Consider the following 26,630-nt stretch of genomic DNA (forward strand, 5'->3'; position numbering starts at 1 on the left):
AATTGGATGGGGGAATTTGGTGTGCAAGAACTTGACTGGCCTGCCAGAGTCCTGACCAAAACCTGATTAAACACCTTTGGAGTGAATTAGACTGTGAACCAGGCCTTCTCATCCAACAACATTGTCTGACCTTACAAATATATTTCTGGAAGAATGGTTGAAAATTCCCATAGATACATTCCTAAAACTTGTGTAAAGCCAGAACAGCTGAAGCTGTTATAGCTGCAAAGAGTGAGCTGACATCAGGCGTTACGAAAAATGTATATTAAAAGTATCTTGGTTTGTGTGAAATATGTTTTCTTTTAAAGGTTAACTTAACTCTGCCATCACTAATGCTGAACACAAGAAGGGAGAACACAAAGGGAAAAGTGCTGTCCTCATTTCACAGGACGATGTCCTGTAGGTATGAATCACGATTATTCTGAAGAAACTATCGTGTTAAAAATTGTATATGTGAATGTGACTTTTTTTAGAATAAAGAATAAATTAAACTCTTTACATTTCATGAAATCATAATGAAAGTGTTTATTGAATTAATACATCATACGTGGACAATTTAACAGTTAGTTCATATTTTATGAACACTGCCAAAAAGTTCCAAAAGAATGTGTCTTATTCAGCACTTTCACCCTGAAAAAAATAATGAAAGGTAAAATTATTCAACACATATTATCAACATTGAAACAATTCATTCTACATTGTAAATATAGTATCTACACTCTCTTCTCTCTTCAATTCACAGAAAATTATTAACATAAAGCTCTTATATCAAACAACTCCATTAAACAACGGTACATTTTTTCGTAAAACAAATTACATGAATTACCTTTCCAGCATCACGGCTCTTGGCTCTCAGTTTGTTGACCTGAGATTCAGCAATGTCAGCACGTTCCTGAGCTTCCTCCATCTCATGTTGGACCTTTCTCAGTCTGGACATGTGGGTGTTGGCCTGTTCCTCCTGTTCAGTGCAACAATATGTTTTATTTAAAAACATATCTGATCATATATGAGAGATATCTCAGTTATTAAGCTGTGAATTCCATATGTAAAAATCACAAAACATTTTACTCACAGCCTCCTCAGCCTGTCTCTTGTAAGCCTTGACTTTGAGCTGCAGCTTGTCCACCAGATCCTGAAGTCTGACCAAATTCTTCTTGTCCTCCTCAGTCTGCATAAACAACAAACTGTTACTGACGGCTGAAGAAGAAAGAATTTAGGAACTTAAATGTAATAGATGTTTAGGTAAATGTGTAATCACCTGGTAGGTGAGCTCCTTCACTCTCCTCTCATATTTGCGGACTCCTTTAACAGCATCAGCTCCACGTCTCTGCTCAGCTTCAACTTCAGCTTCCAGTTCACGGACCTTTAATGCCATTATAAATAATCAGCTTTTAATAAATATTAAGAGTACAGAGAAGAAAATGGGTGGAGATCATGTGATGGAATCAAAGTGTTTTTTCTTTTTAAATATTTGAATAATAGTTCGAGAACAACATACCCTGGACTCCAGTTTCTGGAGCTGCTTCTTGCCACCCTTCATGGCGAGGTTCTCTGCCTCATCCAGACGGTGCTGCAGGTCCTTGACTGTGACCTCCAGGTTCTTCTTCATCCTCTCCAGGTGAGCACTGGTGTCCTGCTCCTTCTTCAGCTCCTCAGCCATCATGGCAGCCTGAAAGTATGGGTGGTGTTGGCATTATTGATCAAGCATGAACAAAATTTTTGAAAAGAAAAGAAGGCTTGTAAAGTACTAACTTACATCAGTGATAGCCTTTTTGGCCTTCTCCTCAGCATTTCTTGCTTCCTGAACTGCATCATCCACCTCACCCTGAACCTGGACAAGGTCAGCCTCCAGCTTCTTCTTGGTGTTCAAAAGACTGGTGTTCTGAATGAAAAAGAAACCGTTTTAATGCTGTGATTCTCACTCTCTGATGTCTCAAAGTTCTTGTAAAGTAATGAATACCAACCTGAGAGTGAAGCAGTCCAACACGCTCGCTAGCATCAACCAACTCCTGCTCAGCTACTTTGCGTCCTCTCTCTGTCTGCTCCAGAGCGGCTCTCAGCTCCTCAATCTCAGCCACCATCAGACCATTTCTGCGCTCCACCATGGCGACCTGCTCCTTCATGTCTTCCTGTCCTCTGACTGCGTCATCCAGGTGCAGCTGAGCATCCTGATGACAAACAAACAAAAGATATTATCATTGTTTGCTTGGAGGTTAATTAAAAATTCACACAAACACAGATGATCTACCAACTCACCTTGAGCTGTCCTTGGACATTCCTCAGTTGTTTCTGGGCCTCAGCAGCCTGTCTGTTGGCATGGCTCAACTGAATCTCCATCTCATTCAGGTCTCCCTCCATCTTCTTCTTGACTCTCAGGGCATCATTCCTGCTCCTGACCTCAGCATCAAGGGTGCTCTGCATGGAGTCAATCACCCTCTGGCTGTTCCTCTTGATCTGCTCCATCTCCTCGTCCTTCTCTGACAGCTTCCTGTCAATCTCACCTTTTACCTGGTTTAGCTCAAGCTGAACACGAAGGATCTTGGCCTCCTCGTGTTCCAGAGTTCCCTTTAAATAAAGGTTTATTTCAACATAAACTGGAGAAGGGATAGTTTTAGAAATGTAATTACAAACAAAGTACATTTTTATAAAATACATTACCTCAGCTTCCTCCAGAGCTGTCTGAATTTCAGACTTCTCAGTCTCAACAGTCTTCTTGGCCTTTTCCAGCTCATGGATGCTCTTTCCAGTCTCACCAATCTGCTCAGTCAGATCTGAGATCTCCTCTACAGAGCAAACACAGCCAAGAGTTTTAGTACTTGGAGCTGATATATGCAAATGTTTTGGCCACAACAAAAGCTGTATATGAATATAAACATTAGAATCATATCCATATGATCTATAGCAAGATAAGCATACGCTGCAGGTTCTTGTTCTCTCTCTTCATGGTCTCAAGATGATCCAGAGCCTCTTCATATGAGTTCTTCATCTTGAACAACTCAGTGCTGAGAGAACGAGCCTCCTTTTGGGCTCCTTCCAGCTCTGCCTGGCTCTCCTCATACTTCTGCTTCCATTCTGCCAGGACCTAGATTAATTAAAAATTAATTAATTAAATAATTAGTTGTTGTAATGGGTGTAATTTCTCCTTTGATGACAGAGGTTATGTTTAAAACTTTACCTTATCAAAGTTCCTCTGCTTCTTGTCAAGGTTGGCAGCCAGAGCATTAGCTCTCTCCACATCAATCATGAGGTCCTCCACCTCACCCTGCAGCCTCTGCTTGGTCTTCTCCAGTGAGGCACACTTGGAGTTCACAGCCTCAATGGATTCCTCAGCCTCCTGCAGGCGCTGGGCAAGCTTTTTCCTGTTGTTAAAAGAATTCTGTTTTTATTAAGGCTGAATTGGTTGGTTTTAAGTCTGAAAACCAATTTAAACAATGAAAGTATGGTGACTTACTTGGACTCCTCCAGCTCCTCGGTGCGCTGGATAGCATCAGTCTCATATTTGGATCGCCACTGAGCCACCTCACTGTTGGCCTTGGACATTCCTCGCTGCAGCTCAGCCTTGGCCTCCTGCTCCTCCTCAAACTGCTCTCTGAGCAGATCACAGTCATGACGTGCTGACTGAACAGCATGAGCCAGGGCATTCTTGGCCTGTTGAAGTGACAGTTGATTTCAGATTTCGATATTTTATTGTTGAAATCAATTTTAAAGTCTAATGCTGAGAGGATAACAAATTTAAGAGGTAAAACCTTAGAAAGAAATTAGAGGATTATCTGTCTCAGAGTTACTGAGTGTCTCTGTAACTGATTAAAACTTGTCTCTGTTTTTATTAGTAAGTGCTGAAATTTAACAGAAGAGAGAAAATATTTCAGACCTTCACTTCCTCCTCAACGTGTCTCTTCAGTTCCTCAATCTGCTGAGTGAAGGCCTGCTTGCCCCTTGTGAGCTGAGAAACAAGAGCTTCTTTCTCCTCAAGCTGGCGACTGAACTCACCTGTAGTTAACACACATGTATTAAGCCCAGTTTGTTTCATTTCACCCACTGATTGGTTGTAGTTTTAGGTACCTGTAAATGACAAATTTCCAGACACAGACTGTTTCTTTGTTATACATCACTTACCATTCTCTGTTTGAAGTCTCGCCTTCTGGGCATTAATGTCATTCAGCTGACGAACATTCTCATCATTTTTGGCTTTGAGTTCACTTAGTTGATCCTCAAGAGTCCTGCACATTTTCTCCAAGTTGCCCTGTCACCAAGTAATGCCATATCCATGTTAACAGTTAATGAGCTGCTTTGGCGGTCCTGAAATGTAAAAAAGAAAAAATCTGTTCTCTATAAATACTGTCCGCACCTTTGCTTTAGCAACAGCCTCCATGTTGCTGGAGAGGTCATCAATCTCCATCTTGTACTCGCTCTTCTCTTTCTCCAGCTTCTGTTTGACACGCTGGAGGTTGTCGATCTGCTCTCCGAGCTCTGCTACAGTGTCAGCCTGCTTCTTACGGAGAGCTGCTGCAGTAGCTTCATGCTGCAGAGTTGATTCCTCAAGATCACGACGCAGTTTCTGGAACTCAGCCTCTCGCTTCTTGTTCATCTCAATCTGAGCAGCTGTTGCTCCACCAGCTTCCTCGAGCCTCTCGCTGATCTCTTCAAGCTCCCTGGAGAGGTCGGCTCTCTGCTTCTCTACCTTAGCCCGAGCTGCCCTCTCAGCCTCAATCTCCTCTTCCAGCTCCTCAATACGAGCCTAGTTTGAAATTATTTGGATTTATCGATTAGAACCTAAACTAAACTAGGTTTTTGAATTATAATGAACAATATTCTTTATGAAGACTGGTCGTTAGTGTTACCTGAAGTTCTTTGATCTTCTTCTGAAGTTGAGCACCAAGGGATTGTTCATCTTCAATTTTGCTGAGAAGTTGGCTGATTTCAAAGTCCTTCCTTGGTGTGGAAGAAGTATGGTTTTACGATCATAGTCCATATGATTATTGCAATGCAGTGTGTGTAAAGAAAATTATTTACAAAAAAAGCCCTACTTCTTGATTTTCTCATCAGACTGCTGCTTGTCATTCTCCAGATCCATTATGGATTCCTGGGCCAGTTTCAGATCTCCCTCCAGCTTCCTCTTGGCTCTCTCAAGGTCCATGCGGAGCTTCTTCTCTTGCTCCAGTGAACCCTCAAGCTATAAAGTCATGTCAGTTGATTCAAGTGGTTGGTATGACAATGATTTAGTACTAAAATTCTTTCCATAGAAAACAAAAAACAACAACGTAATTTTTATAGTTTTCTTACATCATCAACTTGCTGTTCCAGCTTTGTTTTGGACTTGGTCAGAGTGTTGACTTTGTCCTCCTCTGCCTGGAGATCATCCAGTGTTTGTTGATGGGCCTCTTGTAAGGCTTTCTTCTCCTTAGTCAACTTGGCAATTGACTCATCTTGAGATGCCATCTCCTCTGTCAGGTTTTTCACCTGAAACAATGTGAATACATTAAGTTTAATTTTGTTCGAGATTTTGCTGATTATTTGATCGTTTAACATGTATATTCAAAGAACAACATTACATGTTTTAATTGAACTAAGAATATAATCAAAATGAACTGAACCTTGTTTTCTGTGGCATGTTTCTCCTTCTCCACTTTGGCCAAGGTGAGCTCCAAGTCATCAATGTCCTTCTTCAGCTCAGAGCATTCATCCTCCAGCTTCCTCTTCTTAGCAGTCAGCTCAGCATTGATTTCCTCTTCATCCTCCAGTCTCTCACTTGTCTCTTTGAGTTTGGCCTCGAGCTGGATCTTGCTCTTAATGAGCCCCTCACACCTTTCTTCAGCATCGGAGAGATTGTCAACTTCCTATAATACATGTTGAACACACAAGTTAGATTATTTGTGAGTCACATTGTCCTAGTGTTTTCTTGATCGTACTTTTAGCTACACTTTTGTTTTAGCACATAAATAATCAGAGGATAAAATAAGCATGTGGCCTTTTCATATCTAAATTTAATATACATGAACTATAAGTGTAATATAAAATTTTCTCTACTACTTACTGCAGCCACTTGAAGTTGCAGGTCATTCTTCTCCTGCAGCAGGCTGACCATCTTCTCTTCCAGTTCCTTCTTCTTAGCCAGAGCAGCAGCCAGGTCTGTCTTCATCTTCTCATAGTTCTCCTTCATGTTCTGCAACTCCTTCTCAGTCTCAGCACTCTTCAGAAGAGGCTTGATTTTGAAGTATACTTTCAGCCATGGCCAGTTCTTGACATTCATGAAAGAACGGATGTTGTACTGGATGGTGTAGATAGATTCTCTAAAAACCAAACATGAGAGTGTTACTTTTAGTGTCGTAGGATCTTAATATGAGGAAGGAAATAAAAAAGAGAATACAATAGAGTTTAGTATGACAATGTTACCTCCTCTCCATCATCTTCACAAACTCTTTCCTCATGACATATCCTCTGCAGAGAGCCTGAGTCATGGTCACCAGCTCAGCCAGTTTCTCATCTCTCATCTCCTCAAGAGTGCCCAGCAGACCAGCTTTGAAGAACACCTATTTAATCATTGAAAACATAAGTACAAGTGCAAATGGACAGTGTTTTTTATACCCATTAATATAACAAAGTGTACCTTTGTGTGCCCAAACATGTACTGTGTGTGATCCACATCAATGGAGCCAAGCAGCTTCTCTGAAGCTTTCTTGTTGTCAATGAACTGTCCCTCAGGGATGACACTGGCATTCAACACTTTGTATCTTCAAGAGAGAATCATGTTGTTACTTAGATTTTTCTTTCACCATATTCAAGTTTCCCCTTTACAAAAACAATGAAACAAATTTTCCTTTCCAATATTGTAATGTGCTGTCACCTCTGCTTGAAGTCACCATAGAGGATTCTGCTGGGGAAACCCTTTCTGCAGATTCTGATGCCCTCCAGTACACCGTTACACCTCAGCTGGTGGATGACCAGGAAGTTCTCCATAAGGCCTGAGAGTCAGAAATGCATAATGTTTCAAATCTTTTCTATATTCTTACTGTCATTTTTACAGTTAATATTACTGTAGGGTACCTGGGGTCTTTGTCTCATTGGGAATCAGGCAACGGACAAAGTGAGGATGAGTGCTTCTTAAGTTGGTCATCAGCTTGGCCAGATTCTCCTGTAGATCAGCATCATTAAATAATAGGTTAATACTATTTAAAAATTTGCATTTAATTTATATATATATATATATATATATATATATAAATCTATACATACTCTGAAAAGAGCAGACACAGTCTGGAAGGAACCACCCTTCTTCTTGCCACCCTTCTTGCCACCACCACCAGCAGCCTCTGTTTTTGTAAGCAGTAAATTTCATTATTGGAATTGAAAAAATATTTTTCACTGTATAATTTTTTCCTGCAGTAGCTATCTGTACTGGACATGGGAGTTTGTGAGCACTTTTTTTTCTTACCTTCAGCTCCAGCATGGGCTGCGTACAGGAAGCCCAGCAGTTTGTTTGATGACTTCTGGTAGAGCTGAACAACTGAGTCATTCAGTGGGTCCTTGTTCTTGTCCAGCCAGCCAGTGATATTGTAGTCCACTGTACCAGCATAGTGAACCAGGGAGAAGTGTGCCTCAGCCTTGCCCTTTCCAGGCTTTGGTTTCTCAAATGCTTTGGTCTTGCCAAGATGCTGATCGTGCAGCTTGTTCTTGAACGTTGTGTCAGAGGCCTTAGGGAACATGCACTCCTCTTCAAGGATGGAGAAGATGCCCATTGGCTGAGAAAATATCATAAATTATATTAAAATTTCAAGGGAGGTAACATATGCAACCACATGTACATTTCTTCCATAGTAGCTGTTTACCTTCTCAATAAGCTCAATGCAGGCAGCCAAGTCCATACCAAAGTCAATGAACTCCCATATAATGCCTTCTTTCTTGTACTCCTCTTGCTCCAGGACAAACATGTGATGGTTGAAAAACTGTTGCAGTTTCTCATTGGTGAAGTTGATGCAGAGTTGCTCCAAGCTGTTGAACTGTAATAGTACAACCATGTCTAACTTCATGGCAATAAAGTCTTTAAAGTTTAAGAAATGTGTTGAAATGTTTCAAGTGCTCACATCAAAGATCTCAAACCCAGCGATATCCAGCACTCCAATGAAGAACTGTCTGGGCTGCTTTGTGTCCAGCATCTCATTGATACGGATAACCATCCACAAGAACATTTTCTCATAGATAGATTTGCACAGAGCCGAGACAGCATTGTTGACCTGGCAAACAAGAATTTATAATTATACAAAACCATATGAATACAGCTATAATGTTTATAATTATAATATGATTATACAAGTCTCCCTTTTATGAATTACCTGTGGGACGGTCTGACCTTTGGTCACCATCTCATTGCCAACCTTGACTCTTGGGTAGCACAAAGCTTTCAGCATATCAGCCGAGTTCAGGCCCAGTAGGTACGCAATCTTGTCAGCCACTGTTGGATTAAAACAAATCATTATAATACCTAATAAATACAAATACTTCAAACATTTCTCCATTATAGAAATTTTTCACAATACCCTCGGTGCCATCAGGTTCAGCCTGCTCTTCACGCTGCTTCTGCTTGAATTTCATGTTGCCATGATGCATCACAGCACCAGTCAGCTTGTAGATGCTTAACTTCTCATCACCAGTAAAGCCCAAGATGTCAATAGCAGTCTGTAAGAAAAAAATGAAATCAGCTATCAATAAATAAAACAAAAGAAGATATTTATGGTTAAGTATAAGATTCTGTGTCAAATGTGATTTTACATCTGTTGCAATGAACTCCTCCACATCATCGATGCTCTTGACAGTGATTTCTCCCTGACTGATCATTGGATAGTCATAAGGGTTAGTTGTGATCAGAAGAGCCTCTGAAAGGAGAAATGAAGTTAACTTGTTTTTTTTGCTTAGAATGTGATTTTAATGGTTTTAAAATTTACTTAGGTGTCCTGTCAGCATACCCAGAAGCTCAGGCTTGTGGCCTGTCATCAGCTGATAGAAGATATGGTAGCTCCTCTCAGCAGACAACTGGAAGGTGACACGGGACTTCTCCAGCAGATCTAAGGACAACAGATTAATTTTGACACTGTAGACATGAGACATCACAGTCAAAACTGCAAAATGGATCATACATGCATTTATTTCCTTGGCTGTCATTGGGCGTGTTTGAAACTTTTTTCAGTTCTGTTGCTTTACTTATAACGTGCTTCACAGTATACCTTATTATACTTTAAATGTTCCGTGAAGTTGCAATATGTTCCTACTTATACTTACACACGATAACTGCTGGGTTACAGTATATAACTTATATATATAGCGTAACCACACTGTTCATGCATCCGTGTGTTCCACCACAACAGACAATATTACTTCTTCTGAAATTAAGTGACTCATATTCTTATGTGCTGTAAAATAACTAAACAGATCTGTTACATAATATTTAGGGTTTTTTTTGGTTGGTTTGGGGGGGGGGGGGGGGGGGGCATTCTGGACCTATCAGTTTGATTCTCATTCCCCAGAGCTCGAATACATTTAAGTGACTAATTAAATATAATTTCTATCACAGATAATGGTAATTTACACTGTGGTTCAAACTTACATGTTTCAATATCAGCTGAAGACAGCTTGCCAGATGTGCCAAAGTGAATCCTGATGAATTTACCCTACAGGGGTAGATCTTTATTAATATTGCCTTTCATGAGAGCAAGTAGTAAAAAGCTCATTTACATTAACTCATTTTAATCACTTACAAATCGAGAGGAGTTGTCATTCCTCACAGTCTTGGCATTACCGTAGGCCTCCAACAGAGGGTTGGCAGCAACAATCTGATCCTCAAGAGAGCCCTGCAAGAATATATTGTTTTTATGTGAGCTGATCTTCCAAAATTGATTTTCTTTTTCTGTCACAAAGACTTTGACGCAGAATAAAGAATCTACCTGTATTTTGCCAGCTGCTGGCTCAGCCTTCTTAGCTCCAAGAGCTGCAATTGTTGCAAAGTACTGGATGACACGTTTGGTGTTGACAGTCTTTCCTGCACCGGATTCTCCACTGGGGTTTAGGGGACACATTGTTAAAATGCCTTTATATCGTTTTTATATATTTTGCATACAGTTTTTATTATACTCACGTAATCAGGACAGACTGGTTCTCACGATCTAAAAGAAAAACATATAAGCATGTCTTGAATAATCTTAGTATTCATTTATTTCCTATCACTTATAAGTAGCTATGTGGTAAGAAGCAATTTTTTTCACGCAATGATTAATGGTCATCTCTTTAAGTAGAAGTCCTAAATGCATTTAAAGGCTTTAATAGGGAATTGAGCTTACCAGTGAGCATAAACTGATAGGCATTGTCAGAGATGGAGAAGATGTGGGGTGGAGCCTCAATCCTCTTCTTTCCTCTGTATGCTCCTACACATGTAGCATCATATACAGGAAGCCACTTGTAGGGATTGACGACAACGCAGAACAACCCAGAGTAGGTCTGTATCATAGACAATAAATATCATTTAAACATTTACAGATCAGCATGATACTTTCCTCTCACACACAGCAATGTGAAAACTTACGTAGATCATCCATGATGCATAACGCTCTTTGAGGTTAAACAACACAGATGGCTCATTAAGGTGGGTCATCATGGCCATGTCCTCCATCTTATCAAACTTTGGAGGGTTCCTAGGGTGGATTTCATCCTCCTTTACAGTGACCGTCTGAATAGAAAATTAAGATCACTTAGAAAAAATCAGCTTTCAAAGTTTGGCACTATATATTTGACAAATAGATAAAGTACATTGATAATTCATCTACCTTTCCGTCGTCTGTCTCAACAGTGGCTTTACCACCCTCCTTCTTGGTAAGTTTCCCCTTGACATACATCTCATCAGGAACAGTCACAAAGAAGGCCGTCTTGGCATCAAATGGAGCAGTCTGGGCCTCAATCCTCTCCTTTTCTGGCTTGCGTAGGTAAATGGCCGCCGCGCCATACTGCGCCATCTCCGCGTCTGTGCTCATGGTGGCACTTTACTAAAGACTGAAAATATGATGGATTGACACATAAATCATTTACTGTACTTATTATACAAACCATAATTAACATCCATTCTTTTTGATTCGTGGATTTTACCTCAGCTGATGCAAACAGAACTTCCTTGGTATCCTGTGTATGTCAAGGTGCTATAAAATAAGTAAACGTATATCAATGGACATTTTACTCTTTAATTTAAGAATCCATTCAAAAAGTAAAATTTTCAGTGTCAAAAAAAAATTTAATAACTGAACACTTAAAAATGTAAAATATAAACTTAATGAGAGCATATAATACACAGTAGATAAAACATGGTAGCTGAATCCTTTACTGTACTCACCCGTCTTAGATGCCTGTCAGTTAGAGCAAATGTCCAGAGCTGCTGCTTTTATAGACAACGGCTCTGCTTCCTCAGCATTCACACTCTCCTTAGTTTGGTCATGAATGTCTGACACCTTGCTTCTTGATACTGATATGGTCAAAAATAAATGAATTGTTTTGATCCATTTTCCACATATGTAATCCCTCTTTTCTAATACAACATACTTTCAAATATAAACAATTCAGCTGTATTCCTTAGTGAAAAAAATATTGCCAATGTATTGTGGTTTATTTGGTATATTTATTTAAGTGATTATGCTCCTAAATATGGAAAATGTAAGAAATGTTAACAATATAGTTAGTGGTAAATTAAAATAGTGCTCTGCATGGTTTTGGGATTATTCATTCTAATAACTTTTGAAGATAAATGGATATTAATTTGATACAGTTTATACTAAGCTTGTGTGTGTGTCCAACTATCTTTGATATTTTGATAGCCAGTTTTAAACTTCTAGTGCCACTGGTGTATAGTTACAGGACATAAAAATCATCAGACTTTCTGTGTGTTATATATAGCTACCGGGAACATAATATTAAAAAATTTATTACTATAAAATAATTTGTTATAAATACATTTAATTTCTGTGTGGATAGAAGTGAACGTACAGCTTTTAGCTTACAATTTTGATAAACTAATTAAATGATATATTCTTACAGGAAGGGAAAATCTGGGATCATAGAAAGGATTAGCTTTTATTTCTAAAGCTTGCTCAAACTTGACTTAATGTTTGCTATCTTTCTAGCAGAACATGAGATACTATCATGGTCAAAAATAAATCCAGCAAAGGACAGGAGGAGTGGTTTGTGGTTGGCACAAAAGACAGATATATTTATTTTTCAACAACACAGAAGTACCCACAAGTACCTATACCTATTGGTAAGGTAAGTCCATGGTCAAATATCAAATGCAGTATGTTGTGTGTTTTCACTGTAATTCCAAGGGCCAGTAGAATTGCAACAAAACTGCAGAGCAGACACACAGCATTACAACCAAAAATGGAAACACTTTTTGATCTGCTTTTTATTTAGCCCAGTGCTTTGCTAGGTGTACAGTATTAAGTGTCTTACTTCTTACTTACTAATATCTTAATACTTTAGTGAAAATACTATCGTAGTCCATATCGAGTCATAGATAAGTTTCTTTTGCTTGGACTTCTATCTGGACGAGTGCACTGAAATTTCTTAATTACAATGGAGCTACTAACTCTCTCTCATTAGAGAGAGCTAGTGATGAGTACTGTCTGATCACTTAGACATCTATGGATGCCACTAACATGCACAAAATCCCCCAATTTAATTGACAGTTCTACACATGAAGTCTCTGTGATCCCTTCACCATTCACAAAGCCTTAAACTCTAATGAGACAAGGATAAGATCCCTTTACTATGATGAATGACAAATCAAGTACTCTGCCCAAACGAAAGGTCTGACAACATTATCTGTGGCTTCTCCAGAACCTTTCACACATGTCTCAAGTGCTCAGGATGAAGTCATTTGCAAAAAGCGCAGAGTGTCAAATGGTGGGCATCATCCTCAGCCTCTCTGGTAGGGTCTATGCCAGCATGCTGCAGAGTGTGTCTTTTAGTTGAACCTTTAATTAAGGAGGAACAATGCAGTTTTTATCCTAGTCATGGAACACTGGACCTGGTACTTCTTGCTATTCTTTTTATCCACATCACTTCATTATTATTTTCTTTTGTCACACCTTGCTATCCTGTTGTAGAGGTGAATAAAGTGTCAGGCAGGAACATGAGTTTGAACCTGGAAATCAAAAGGATGATTCTGAATGTTGTCAGTACATATGCCCCACAAGTTGGATGTCAGTTAGAAAAGAAAAAGAATTCTGGAGTAAGTTGGGTAAAGTGGTAGAGAGTGTTCCTGGGGAGAGAGTGGTGATTGTATCAGACTCTGACAAATAAAAATGGAAAGGGCTGTTGTGAACAGATATTTCAAGGAGAGGGATGACCATAGGGTGACATTAAAGAGCAGAGGAAATGTCCAGCTCAAAATTTCAAATCCTCTTCTACTCTTCATTTTACTTTGGGGATTGATGGTCCCCACAAGTATAGTAGTATGCCAATTTTCTGTCCTCACAAAAATGTCTAAACATGTACACACACACACACACAGACACACACACACACACACACACACACACACACACACACACACACACACACACACACGCGTATAGATAGATGTGCTGTGGGGGAGATATCAGATTTTGTTAGAGGTCTGTCCACATTTTCAGTTGAGGTAAGCTGTACTGCATGATCCGAAATAGAAAGTAGAAAGGCACCACCAATTGTGGCCTTATATGTGAGTGAGCATTACAGTATTATATCAGTGACACTGTTTTATGGTGACTTGCACTGCCTTAAACTCAATTTGTATTTTTACAAGCGAACTGGATTTTGGTCCGTCTTTTTTACTGCTTTGCCTTTCTCAAAAGTAAATGTATACCAGAGTTGTATATATAGAGCAGTGCAGCTACAAATACTATCCTGAAAAAATATGTGATGTTATTATGGCAGTTGTTGAATATACCTATTAAAGTTTGGTAATAAGATTAATTTGGACATTTTAATATAAACACATATATACAGCTCTGTCTGAAGGAATATTTTTATAACTGTAAATAGATTGGATGTAAAAAGTCAATCTCAGGCATTATCAGTTTTTGACTGTGAATTTATGGTAATATTTAGCCTAAAATGTTTAACCTGCTAAAGATGCAAAATGGCATATTGTTCTACAGAGAATTTTTTAATTACCCACCCAAAGCACTGAATTCAATTGTTTCAAAAACTTCCATGGCAACACATGCTTAAAATCAAGCACCTAGGCATGCAGTCTTCTTCTCCAATCATTTATTGCAGAACGGGTCTCTCTCAGGAGCTCAGTGAATTCCGACATGGCAGCATTATAGAATACCACCTGTGCAACAAGTCCAGTAGTGAAAATTCCTTGTTACTAAATATTCTACATTCAACTGTTAGTGGTGTTATAATGAAGTGGAAGTGAATAGGAACCACAGCAACCAGCCGTGTATTGGTAAGCCACATAAATTGATAAAGCAGGGTCTCACATAGTGCACAGAGGTCACCAACTTTCTGGAGTCAGTCACTACAACACTCTAAACTTCATGTGGTCTTCAGATTAGCTCATGAACAGTGTTTATAGAGCTTCATGGAATGGGTTTCCATGGCTACGCAGTTGCACTAAAGCCTTACATAACCAGGCACAATGCAATACATAAGATGCAGAAAAGCACACTGACACTGTGGCAGTATTCATGTTTTCTGGATAAGAGATGAATCGCGCCGGTGTGAAGTTATTTTTCACGAAATGGCCTTGGCCCCTTAGTTCCGGTGAAATGTTTCAACACACCAAGACATTTTGGACAGTTTCATGCTCCTAGCTTTGTGGGAACAGTTTAGGGACAGCCCCTTCCTGGTCTAACATGATGGAGTGCCAGTGCACAAATTGGATGGGGGAATTTGGTGTGCAAGAACTTGACTGGCCTGCCAGAGTCCTGACCAAAACCTGATTAAACACCTTTGGAGTGAGTTAGACTGTGAACCAGGCCTTCTCATCCAACAACATTGTCTGACCTTACAAATATATTTCTGGAAGAATGGTTTTCTTTTAAAGGTTAACTTAACTCTGCCATCACTAATGCTGAACACAAGAAGGGAGAACACAAAGGGAAAAGTGCTGTCCTCATTTCACAGGACGATGTCCTGTAGGTATGAATCACGATTATTCTGAAGAAACTATCGTGTTAAAAATTGTATATGTGAATGTGACTTTTTTTAGAATAAAGAATAAATTAAACTCTTTACATTTCATGAAATCATAATGAAAGTGTTTATTGAATTAATACATCATACATGGACAATTTAACAGTTAGTTCATATTTTATGAACACTGCCAAAAAGTTCCAAAAGAATGTGTCTTATTCAGCACTTTCACCCTGAAAAAAATAATGAAAGGTAAAATTATTCAACACATATTATCAACATTGAAACAATTCATTCTACATTGTAAATATAGTATCTACACTCTCTTCAATTCACAGAAAATTATTAACATAAAGCTCTTATATCAAACAACTCCATTAAACAACGGTACATTTTTTCGTAAAACAAATTACATGAATTACCTTTCCAGCATCACGGCTCTTGGCTCTCAGTTTGTTGACCTGAGATTCAGCAATGTCAGCACGTTCCTGAGCTTCCTCCATCTCATGTTGGACCTTTCTCAGTCTGGACATGTGGGTGTTGGCCTGTTCCTCCTGTTCAGTGCAACAATATGTTTTATTTAAAAACATATCTGATCATATATGAGAGATATCTCAGTTATTAAGCTGTGAATTCCATATGTAAAAATCACAAAACATTTCACTCACAGCCTCCTCAGCCTGTCTCTTGTAAGCCTTGACTTTGAGCTGCAGCTTGTCCACCAGATCCTGAAGTCTGACCAAATTCTTCTTGTCCTCCTCAGTCTGCATAAACAACAAACTGTTACTGATGGCTGAAGAAGAAAGGATTTAGGAACTTAAATGTAATAGATATTTAGGTAAATGTGTAATCACCTGGTAGGTGAGCTCCTTCACTCTCCTCTCATATTTGCGGACTCCTTTAACAGCATCAGCTCCACGTCTCTGCTCAGCTTCAACTTCAGTTTCTAGTTCACGGACCTTTAATGCCATGATAAGTAATCAGCTTTTAATAAATATTAAGAGTAGAAAGAAAATGGGTGGAGATCATGTGATGGCATCAAAGTGTTTATTTAATACTTGAATAATAACTATATATGCATATATATATGCAGTACATACCCTGGACTCCAGTTTCTGGAGCTGCTTCTTGCCACCCTTCATGGCGAGGTTCTCTGCCTCATCCAGACGGTGCTGCAGGTCCTTGACTGTGACCTCCAGGTTCTTCTTCATCCTCTCCAGGTGAGCACTGGTGTCCTGCTCCTTCTTCAGCTCCTCAGCCATCATGGCAGCCTGAAAGTATGGGTGGTGTTGGCATTATTGATCAAGCATGAACAAAAATTTTGAAAAGAAAAGAAGGCTTGTAAAGTACTAACTTACATCAGTGATAGCCTTTTTGGCCTTCTCCTCAGCATTTCTTGCTTCCTGAACTGCATCATCCACCTCACCCTGAACCTGGACAAGGTCAGCCTCCAGCTTCTTCTTGGTGTTCAAAAGACTGGTGTTCTGAATGAAAGAGAACAGTTTTAATGCTGTGATTCTCACTCTCTGATGTGTCAAAGTTCTTGTAAAGTAATGAATACCAACCTGAGAGTGAAGCAGTCCAACACGCTCACTAGCATCAACCAACTCCTGCTCAGCTACTTTGCGTCCTCTCTCTGTCTGCTCCAGAGCAGCTCTCAGCTCCTCAATCTCAGCCACCATCAGACCATTTCTGCGCTCCACCATGGCGACCTGCTCCTTCATGTCTTCCTGTCCTCTGACTGCATCATCCAGGTGCAGCTGAGCATCCTGATGACAAACAAACAAAAGATATTATCATTGTTTGCTTGGAGGTTAATTAAAAATTCACACAAACACAAATGAACTACCAACTCACCTTGAGCTGTCCTTGGACATTCCTCAGTTGTTTCTGGGCCTCAGCAGCCTGTCTGTTGGCATGGCTCAACTGAATCTCCATCTCATTCAGGTCTCCCTCCATCTTCTTCTTGACTCTCAGGGCATCATTCCTGCTCCTGACCTCAGCATCAAGGGTGCTCTGCATGGAGTCAATCACCCTCTGGCTGTTCCTCTTGATCTGCTCCATCTCCTCATCCTTCTCTGACAGCTTCCTGTCAATCTCACCTTTTACCTGGTTTAGCTCAAGCTGAACACGAAGGATCTTGGCCTCCTCGTGTTCCAGAGTTCCCTTTAAATAAAGGTTTATTTCAACATAAACTGGAGAAGGGATAGTTTTAGAAATGTAATTACAAACAAAGTACATTTTTATAAAATACATTACCTCAGCTTCCTCCAGAGCTGTCTGAATTTCAGACTTCTCAGTCTCAACAGTCTTCTTGGCCTTTTCCAGCTCATGGATGCTCTTTCCAGTCTCACCAATCTGCTCAGTCAGATCTGAGATCTCCTCTACAGAGCAAACACAGCCAAGAGTTTTAGTACTTGGAGCTGATATATGCAAATGTTTTGGCCACAACAAAAGCTGTAACATTAGAATCATATCCATATGATCTATAGCAAGATAAGCATACGCTGCAGGTTCTTGTTCTCTCTCTTCATGGTCTCAAGATGATCCAGAGCCTCTTCATATGAGTTCTTCATCTTGAACAACTCAGTGCTGAGAGAACGAGCCTCCTTTTGGGCTCCTTCCAGCTCTGCCTGGCTCTCCTCATACTTCTGCTTCCATTCTGCCAGGACCTAGATTAATTAAAAATTAATTAATTAAATAATTAGTTGTTGAAATGGGTGTAATTCTCCTTTGATGACAGAGGTTATGTTTAAAACTTTACTTTATCAAAGTTCCTCTGCTTCTTGTCAAGGTTGGCAGCCAGAGAATTAGCTCTCTCCACGTCAATCATGAGGTCCTCCACCTCACCCTGCAGCCTCTGCTTGGTCTTCTCCAGTGAGGCACACTTGGAGTTCACAGCCTCAATGGATTCCTCAGCCTCCTGCAGGCGCTGGGCAAGCTTTTTCCTGTTGTTAAAATAATTTTGTTTTGATTAAGTCTGAATTGGTTGGTTTTAAGTCTGAAAACCAATTTAAACAATGAAAGTATGGTGACTTACTTGGCCTCCTCCAGCTCCTCAGTTCGCTGGATGGCATCAGTCTCATATTTGGATCGCCACTGAGCCACCTCACTGTTGGCCTTGGACATTCCTCGCTGCAGCTCAGCCTTGGCCTCCTGCTCCTCCTCAAACTGCTCTCTGAGCAGATCACAGTCATGACGTGCTGACTGAACAGCATGAGCCAGGGCATTCTTGGCCTGTTGAAGTGACAGTTGATTTCAGATTTCGATATTTTATTGTTGAAATCAATTTTAAAGTCTAATGCTGAGAGGATAACAAATTTAAGAGGTAAAACCTAAGAAAGAAATTAGAGGATTATCTGTCTCAGAGTTACTGAGTGTCTCTGTAACTGATTAAAACTTGTCTGTTTTTATTAGTAAGTGCTGAAATTTAAAAGAAGAGAGAAAATATTTCAGACCTTCACTTCCTCCTCAACGTGTCTCTTCAGTTCCTCAATCTGCTGAGTGAAGGCCTGCTTGCCCCTTGTGAGCTGAGAAACAAGAGCTTCTTTCTCCTCAAGCTGGCGACTGAACTCACCTGTAGTTAACACACATGTATTAAGCCCAGTTTGTTTCATTTCACCCACTGATTGGTTGTAGTTTTAGGTACCTGTAAATGACAAATTTCCAGACACAGACTGTTTCTTTGTTATACATCACTTACCATTCTCTGTTTGAAGTCTCGCCTTCTGGGCATTAATGTCATTCAGCTGACGAACATTCTCATCATTTTTGGCTTTGAGTTCACTTAGTTGATCCTCAAGAGTCCTGCACATTTTCTCCAAGTTGCCCTGTCACCAAGTAATGCCATATCCATGTTAACAGTTAATGAGCTGCTTTGGCGGTCCTGAAATGTAAAAAAGAAAAAATCTGTTCTCTATAAATACTGTCCGCACCTTTGCTTTAGCAACAGCCTCCATGTTGCTGGAGAGGTCATCAATCTCCATCTTGTACTCGCTCTTCTCTTTCTCCAGCTTCTGTTTGACACGCTGGAGGTTGTCGATCTGCTCTCCGAGCTCTGCTACAGTGTCAGCCTGCTTCTTACGGAGAGCTGCTGCAGTAGCTTCATGCTGCAGAGTTGATTCCTCAAGATCACGACGCAGTTTCTGGAACTCAGCCTCTCGCTTCTTGTTCATCTCAATCTGAGCAGCTGTTGCTCCACCAGCTTCCTCGAGCCTCTCGCTGATCTCTTCAAGCTCCCTGGAGAGGTCGGCTCTCTGCTTCTCTACCTTAGCCCGAGCTGCCCTCTCAGCCTCAATCTCCTCTTCCAGCTCCTCAATACGAGCCTAGTTTGAAATTATTTGGATTTATCGATTAGAACCTGAACTAAAGTAGGTTTTTGACTTATAATGAACAATATTCTTTATGAACACTGGTCATTAGTGTTACCTGAAGTTCTTTAATCTTCTTCTGAAGTTGAGCACCAAGGGATTGTTCATCTTCAATTTTGCTGAGAAGTTGGCTGATTTCAAAGTCCTTCCTTGGTGTGGAAGAAGTATGGTTTTACGATCATAGTCCATATGATTATTGCAATGCAGTGTGTGTAAAGAAAATTATTTACAAAAAAAGCCCTACTTCTTGATTTTCTCATCAGACTGCTGCTTGTCATTCTCCAGATCCATTATGGATTCCTGGGCCAGTTTCAGATCTCCCTCCAGCTTCCTCTTGGCTCTCTCAAGGTCCATGCGGAGCTTCTTCTCTTGCTCCAGTGAACCCTCAAGCTATAAAGTCATGTCAGTTGATTCAAGTGGTTGGTATGACAATGATTCAGCACTAAAATTCTTTCCATAAAAAACAAAAACAAACACATCATTATTATAGTTTTCTTACATCATCAACTTGCTGTTCCAGCTTTGTTTTGGACTTGGTCAGAGTGTTGACTTTGTCCTCCTCTGCCTGGAGATCATCCAGTGTTTGCTGATGGGCCTCTTGTAAGGCTTTCTTCTCCTTAGTCAACTTGGCAATTGACTCATCTTGAGATGCCATCTCCTCTGTCAGGTTTTTCACCTGAAACAATGTGAATACATTAAGTTTAATTTTGTTTGAGATTTTACTGATTATTTGAACGTTTAACATATATATTCAAAGAACAACATTACATGTTTTAATTGAACTAAGAATATAATCAAAATGAACTGAACCTTGTTTTCTGTGGCATGTTTCTCCTTCTCCACTTTGGCCAAGGTGAGCTCCAAGTCATCAATGTCCTTCTTCAGCTCAGAGCATTCATCCTCCAGCTTCCTCTTCTTAGCAGTCAGCTCAGCATTGATTTCCTCTTCATCCTCCAGTCTCTCACTTGTCTCTTTGAGTTTGGCCTCGAGCTGGATCTTGCTCTTAATGAGCCCCTCACACCTTTCTTCAGCATCAGAGAGATTGTCAACTTCCTATAATACATGTTGAACACACAAGTTAGATTATTTGTGAGTCACATTGTCCTAGTGTTTTCTTGATCGTGCTTTTAGCTACACTTTTGTTTTAGCACATAAATAATCAGAGGATAAAATAAGCATGTGGCCTTTTCATATCTAAATTTAATATACATGAACTATAAGTGTAATATAAAATTTTCTCTACTACTTACTGCAGCCACTTGAAGTTGCAGGTCATTCTTCTCCTGCAGCAGGCCGACCATCTTCTCTTCCAGTTCCTTCTTCTTGGCCAGAGCAGTAGCCAGGTCTGTCTTCATCTTCTCATAGTTCTCCTTCATGTTCTGCAACTCCTTCTCAGTCTCAGCACTCTTCAGAAGAGGCTTGATCTTGAAGTATACTTTCAGCCATGGCCAGTTCTTGACATTCATGAAAGAACGGATGTTGTACTGGATGGTGTAGATAGATTCTCTAAAAACCAAACATGAGAGTGTTACTTTTAGTGTCGTTGGGTCTTAATATGAGAAAGGAAATACAAAAGAGAATACAATAGAGTTTAGTATGACAATGTTACCTCCTCTCCATCATCTTCACAAACTCTTTCCTCATGACGTATCCTCTGCAGAGAGCCTGAGTCATGGTCACCAGCTCAGCCAGTTTCTCATCTCTCATCTCCTCAAGAGTGCCCAGCAGACCAGCTTTGAAGAACACCTATTTAATCATTGAAAACACAAGTACAAGTACAAATGGACAGTGTTTTGTTAATGTCTATTAATATAATGAAGTGTACCTTTGTGTGCCCAAACATGTACTGTGTGTGATCCACATCAATGGAGCCAAGCAGCTTCTCTGAAGCTTTCTTGTTGTCAATGAACTGTCCCTCAGGGATGACACTGGCATTCAACACTTTGTATCTTCAAGAGAAAATCATGTTGTTACTTAGATTTTTCTTTCACCATATTCAAGTTTGTCCTTTACAACAACCATGAATTCATTTTTCCTTTCCAATATTGTAATGTGCTGTCACCTCTGCTTGAAGTCACCATAGAGGATTCTGCTGGGGAAACCCTTTCTGCAGATTCTGATGCCCTCCAGTACACCATTACACCTCAGCTGGTGGATGACCAGGAAGTTCTCCATAAGGCCTGAGAGTCAGAAATGCATAATGTTTCAAATCTTTTCTATATTCTTACTGTCATTTTTGCAGTTAATATTACTGTGGGGTACCTGGGGTCTTTGTCTCATTGGGAATCAGGCAACGGACAAAGTGAGGATGAGTGCTTCTTAAGTTGGTCATCAGCTTGGCCAGATTCTCCTGTAGATCAGCATCATTAGATAATAGGTTAATACTATTTAAAAATTAGCATTTAATTATATATATATATATATATATATATATATATATATATATATATATATATATATATATATATATATATATATATATATATATATAAATCTATACATACTCTGAAAAGAGCAGACACAGTCTGGAAGGAACCACCCTTCTTCTTACCACCCTTCTTGCCACCACCAGCAGCCTCTGTTTTCATAAACAGTAAATTTCATTATTGGAATTGGAAAAAATATTTTTCACAGTATAAATTTATCCTGCAGTATGCACATTGTAGCTATCTGTACTGGACATGGCAGTTTGTGAGCAGTTTTTTTTCTTACCTTCAGCTCCAGCATGGGCTGCGTAAAGGAAGCACATTAGTTTGTTTGATGACTTCTGGTAGAGCTGAACAACTGAGTCATTCAGTGGGTCCTTGTTCTTGTCCAGCCAGCCAGTGATATTGTAGTCCACTGTACCAGCATAGTGAACCAGGGAGAAGTGTGCCTCAGCCTTGCCCTTTCCAGGCTTTGGTTTCTCAAATGCTTTGGTCTTGCCAAGATGCTGATCGTGCAGCTTGTTCTTGAACGTTGTGTCAGAGGCCTTGGGGAACATGCACTCCTCTTCAAGGATGGAGAAGATGCCCAATGGCTGAGAAAATATCATAAATTATATTAAAATTTCAAGGGAGGTAACATATGCAACCACATGTACATTTCTTCCTGAGCAGCTGTTTACCTTCTCAATAAGCTCAATGCAAGCAGCCAAGTCCATACCAAAGTCAATGAACTCCCATTGAATGCCTTCTTTCTTGTACTCCTCTTGCTCCAGGACAAACATGTGATGGTTGAAAAACTGTTGCAGTTTCTCATTGGTGAAGTTGATGCAGAGTTGCTCCAAGCTGTTGAACTGTAATAGTACAAACATGTCTAACTTCATGGCAATAAAGTCTTTAAAGTTTAAGAAATGTGGTGAAATGTTTCAAGTGCTCACATCAAAGATCTCAAACCCAGCGATATCCAGCACTCCAATGAAGAACTGTCTGGGCTGCTTTGTGTCCAGCATCTCATTGATACGGATAACCATCCACAAGAACATTTTCTCATATACGGATTTGCACAGAGCCGAGACAGCATTGTTGACCTGGCAAACAAGAATTTATAATTATACAAAACCATATGAATACAGCTATAATGTTTATAATTATAATATGATTATACAAGTCTCCCTTTTATGAATTACCTGTGGGACGGTCTGACCTTTGGTCACCATCTCATTGCCAACCTTGACTCTTGGGTAGCACAAAGCTTTCAGCATATCAGCCGAGTTCAGGCCCAGTAGGTACGCAATCTTGTCAGCCACTGTTGGATTAAAACAAATCATTATAATACCTAATAAATACAAATACTTCAAACATTTCTCCATTATAGAAATATTTCACAATACCCTCGGTGCCATCAGGTTCAGCCTGCTCTTCACGCTGCTTCTGCTTGAATTTCATGTTGCCATGATGCATCACAGCACCAGTCAGCTTGTAGATGCTTAACTTCTCTTCAGCAGTAAAGCCCAAGATGTCAATAGCAGTCTGTAAGAAAAAAATGAAATCAGCTATCAATAAATAAAACAAAAGAAGATATTTATGGTTAAGTATAAGATTCTGTGTCAAATGTGATTTTACATCTGTTGCAATGAACTCCTCCACATCATTGATGCTCTTGACAGTGATTTCTCCCTGACTGATCATTGGATAGTCATAAGGGTTAGTTGTGATCAGAAGAGCCTCTGAAAGGAGAAATGAAGTTAACTTGTTTTTTGCTTAGAATGTGATTTTAATGGTTTTAAATTTTAAATTTAGGTGTCCTGTCAACATACCCAGAAGCTCAGGCTTGTGGCCTGTCATCAGCTGATAGAAGATATGGTAGCTCCTCTCAGCAGACAACTGGAAGGTGACACGGGACTTCTCCAGCAGATCTAAGGACAACAGATTAATTTTGACACTGTAGACATGAGACATCACAGTCAAAACTGCAAAATGGATCATGCATGCATTTATTTCCTTGGCTGTCATTGGGCGTGTTTGAAACTTTTTTCAGTTCTGTTGCTTTACTTATAACGTGCTTCACAGTATACCTTATTATACTTTAAATGTTTTTGCAATATGTTCCTACTTACACACATGATAACTACTGGGTTACAGTATATAACTTATATATATAGCGTAACCACACTGTTCATGCATCCGTGTGTTCCACCACAACAGACAATATTACTTCTTCTGAAATTAAGTGACTCATCTTCTTATGTGCTGTAAAATAACTAAACAGATCTGTTACATAATATTTAGGGTTTTTTTTGGTTGGTTTGGGGGGGGGGGGGGGGGGGGCATTCTGGACCTATCAGTTTGATTCTCATTCCCCAGAGCTTGAATACATTTAAGTGACTAATTAAATATAATTTCTATCACAGATAATGGTAATTTACACTGTGGTTCAAACTTACATGTTTCAATATCAGCTGAAGACAGCTTGCCAGATGTGCCAAAGTGAATCCTGATGAATTTACCCTACAGGGGTAGATCTTTATTAATATTGCCTTTCATGAGAGCAAGTAGTAAAAAGCTCATTTACATTAACTCATTTTAATCACTTACAAAACGAGAGGAGTTGTCATTCCTCACAGTCTTGGCATTACCGTAGGCCTCCAACAGAGGGTTGGCAGCAACAATCTGATCCTCAAGAGAGCCCTGCAAGAATATATTGTGTTTATGTGAGCTGATCTTCCAAAATTGATTTTCTTTTTCTGTCACAAAGACGTTGATGCAGAATAAAGAATCTACCTGCATTTTGCCAGGTGTTGGCTCAGCCTTCTTAGCTCCAAGAGCTGCAATTGTTGCAAAGTACTGGATGACACGTTTGGTGTTGACAGTCTTTCCTGCACCGGATTCTCCACTGGGGTTTATGGGACACATTGTTAAAATGCCTTTATATAGTTTTTATATATTTTGCATACAGTTTTTATTATACTCACGTAATCAGGACAGACTGGTTCTCACGATCTAAAAGAAAAACATATAAGCATGTCTTGAATAATCTTAGGATTCATTTATTTCCAATCACTTATAAGTAGCTATGTGGTAAGAAGCAATTTTTTTCACGCAATGATTAATGGTCATCTCTTTAAGTAGAAGTCCTAAATGCATTTAAAGTCTTTAATAGAGAATTGAGCTTACCAGTGAGCATGAACTGATAGGCATTGTCAGAGATGGAGAAGATGTGGGGTGGAGCCTCAATCCTCTTCTTTCCTCTGTATCCTGCTACACATGTAGCATCATATACAGGAAGCCACTTGTAGGGATTGACGACAACGCAGAACAACCCAGAGTAGGTCTGTATCATAGACAATAAATATCATTTAAACATTTACAGATCAGCATGATACTTTCCTCTCACACACAGCAATGTGAAAACTTACGTAGATCATCCATGATGCATAACGCTCTTTGAGGTTAAACAACACAGATGGCTCATTAAGGTGGGTCATCATGGCCATGTCCTCCATCTTATCAAACTTTGGAGGGTTTCTAGGGTGGATTTCATCCTCCTTTACAGTGACCGTCTGAATAGAAAATTAAGATCACTTAGAAAAAATCAGCTTTCAAAGTTCGGCACTATATATTTGACAAATAGATAAAGTACATTGATAATTCATCTACCTTTCCGTCGTCTGTCTCAACAGTGGCTTTACCACCCTCCTTCTTGGTAAGTTTCCCCTTGACATACATCTCATCAGGAACAGTCACAAAGAAGGCCGTCTTGGCATCAAATGGAGCAGTCTGGGCCTCAATCCTCTCCTTTTCTGGCTTGCGTAGGTAAATGGCCGCCGCGCCATACTGCGCCATCTCCGCGTCTGTGCTCATGGTGGCACTTTACTAAAGACTGAAAATATGATGGATTGACACATAAATCATTTACTGTACTTATTATACAAACCATAATTAACATCCATTCTTTTTGATTCGTGGATTTTACCTCAGCTGATGCAAACAGAACTTCCTTGGTATCCTGTGTATGTCAAGGTGCTATAAAATAAGTAAACGTATATCAATGGACATTTTACTCTTCAGTTTAAGAATCCATTCAAAAAGTAAAATTTTCAGTGTCAAAAAAAAATGTAATAACTGAACACTTAAAAATGGAAAATATAAACTTAATGAGAGCATATAATACACAGTAGATAAAACATGGTAGCTGAATCCTTTACTGTACTCACCCGTCTTAGATGCCCGTCAGTTAGAGCAAATCTCCAGAGCTGTTGCTTTTATAAACAACGGCTCTGCTTCCTCAGCATTTACACTCTCCTTAGTTTGGTCATGAATGTCTGACACCTTGCTTCTTGATACTGATATGGTCAAAAATAAATGAATTGTTTTGATCCATTTTCCACATATGTAATCCCTCTTTTCTAATACAACATACTTTCAAATATAAACAATTCAGCTGTATTCCTTAGTGAAAAAAATATTGCCAATGTATTGTGGTTTATTTGGTATATTTCTTTAAGTGATTATGCTCCTAAATATGGAAAATGTAAGAAATGTTAACAATATAGTTAGTGTTAAATTAAAATAGTGCTCTGCATGGTTTTGGGATTATTCATTCTAATAACTTTTGAAGATAAATGGATATTAATTTGATACAGTTTATAGTAAGCTTATCTGTGTGTCCAACTATCTTTGATAT

The 26,630-nt window shown here is 39.5% G+C and overlaps 2 protein-coding genes across 4 annotated transcripts; both read right to left on the minus strand.

Annotated features, from left to right (window-relative positions):
* Window positions 1–500: 500 nt before the first annotated feature.
* On the minus strand, window positions 501–11,384 carry LOC147332792 (myosin heavy chain, fast skeletal muscle-like). Of its 2 annotated transcripts, XM_086289528.1 has the most exons (36): window positions 11,369–11,384; window positions 11,128–11,177; window positions 10,812–11,034; window positions 10,571–10,714; window positions 10,329–10,485; window positions 10,127–10,154; window positions 9,936–10,047; window positions 9,750–9,842; window positions 9,599–9,662; window positions 8,961–9,059; window positions 8,767–8,870; window positions 8,535–8,673; window positions 8,331–8,449; window positions 8,082–8,231; window positions 7,827–7,997; window positions 7,433–7,739; window positions 7,234–7,310; window positions 7,045–7,132; window positions 6,845–6,962; window positions 6,608–6,731; window positions 6,394–6,530; window positions 6,035–6,290; window positions 5,595–5,837; window positions 5,284–5,460; window positions 5,028–5,173; window positions 4,842–4,932; window positions 4,349–4,738; window positions 4,117–4,243; window positions 3,872–3,990; window positions 3,452–3,648; window positions 3,176–3,359; window positions 2,917–3,082; window positions 2,659–2,783; window positions 2,257–2,565; window positions 1,965–2,168; window positions 1,748–1,882 (listed from the first exon to the last, which is right to left on the minus strand). In XM_086289528.1, exons 3-36 carry the CDS (start codon window positions 11,013–11,015, stop codon window positions 1,748–1,750), a joined length of 5,304 nt encoding a protein of 1,767 aa, XP_086145654.1. In that variant the 5' UTR covers window positions 11,016–11,034; window positions 11,128–11,177; window positions 11,369–11,384. The 2 variants fall into 2 exon arrangements, with proteins under 2 accessions (XP_086145655.1, XP_086145654.1); XM_086289529.1 differs by lacking the exons at window positions 2,257–2,565; window positions 2,659–2,783; window positions 2,917–3,082; ... (29 more) ...; window positions 11,128–11,177; window positions 11,369–11,384 and adding exons at window positions 501–630; window positions 827–958; window positions 1,073–1,168; window positions 1,259–1,363; window positions 1,499–1,669 and having other exon boundaries at window positions 1,757–1,882.
* A 3,856-nt stretch (window positions 11,385–15,240) lies between these two features.
* On the minus strand, window positions 15,241–26,175 carry LOC147332793 (myosin heavy chain, fast skeletal muscle). 2 transcript variants are annotated; one of them, XM_086289530.1, is made up of 36 exons: window positions 26,161–26,175; window positions 25,920–25,969; window positions 25,604–25,826; window positions 25,363–25,506; window positions 25,121–25,277; window positions 24,919–24,946; window positions 24,728–24,839; window positions 24,542–24,634; window positions 24,391–24,454; window positions 23,764–23,862; window positions 23,570–23,673; window positions 23,338–23,476; window positions 23,134–23,252; window positions 22,885–23,034; window positions 22,630–22,800; window positions 22,236–22,542; window positions 22,028–22,101; window positions 21,786–21,873; window positions 21,586–21,703; window positions 21,349–21,472; window positions 21,133–21,269; window positions 20,774–21,029; window positions 20,334–20,576; window positions 20,023–20,199; window positions 19,768–19,913; window positions 19,582–19,672; window positions 19,089–19,478; window positions 18,857–18,983; window positions 18,612–18,730; window positions 18,194–18,390; window positions 17,918–18,101; window positions 17,660–17,825; window positions 17,413–17,537; window positions 17,011–17,319; window positions 16,719–16,922; window positions 16,503–16,637 (listed from the first exon to the last, which is right to left on the minus strand). In XM_086289530.1, the coding sequence occupies exons 3-36, from the start codon at window positions 25,805–25,807 to the stop codon at window positions 16,503–16,505; spliced, it is 5,301 nt and encodes a 1,766-aa protein (XP_086145656.1). In that variant the 5' UTR covers window positions 25,808–25,826; window positions 25,920–25,969; window positions 26,161–26,175. The 2 variants fall into 2 exon arrangements, with proteins under 2 accessions (XP_086145657.1, XP_086145656.1); XM_086289531.1 differs by lacking the exons at window positions 17,011–17,319; window positions 17,413–17,537; window positions 17,660–17,825; ... (29 more) ...; window positions 25,920–25,969; window positions 26,161–26,175 and adding exons at window positions 15,241–15,386; window positions 15,576–15,707; window positions 15,822–15,917; window positions 16,008–16,112; window positions 16,254–16,424 and having other exon boundaries at window positions 16,512–16,637.
* Window positions 26,176–26,630: the final 455 nt, after the last annotated feature.

This window comes from Aulonocara sp. 'chitande type north' Nkhata Bay, linkage group LG4 (genome assembly GCF_057382095.1).
Source record: "Aulonocara sp. 'chitande type north' Nkhata Bay isolate Kocher_YH1m ecotype deep benthic linkage group LG4, A_spYH_male_GT1.1, whole genome shotgun sequence".
Taxonomy (NCBI): domain Eukaryota; kingdom Metazoa; phylum Chordata; class Actinopteri; order Cichliformes; family Cichlidae; genus Aulonocara; species Aulonocara sp. 'chitande type north' Nkhata Bay.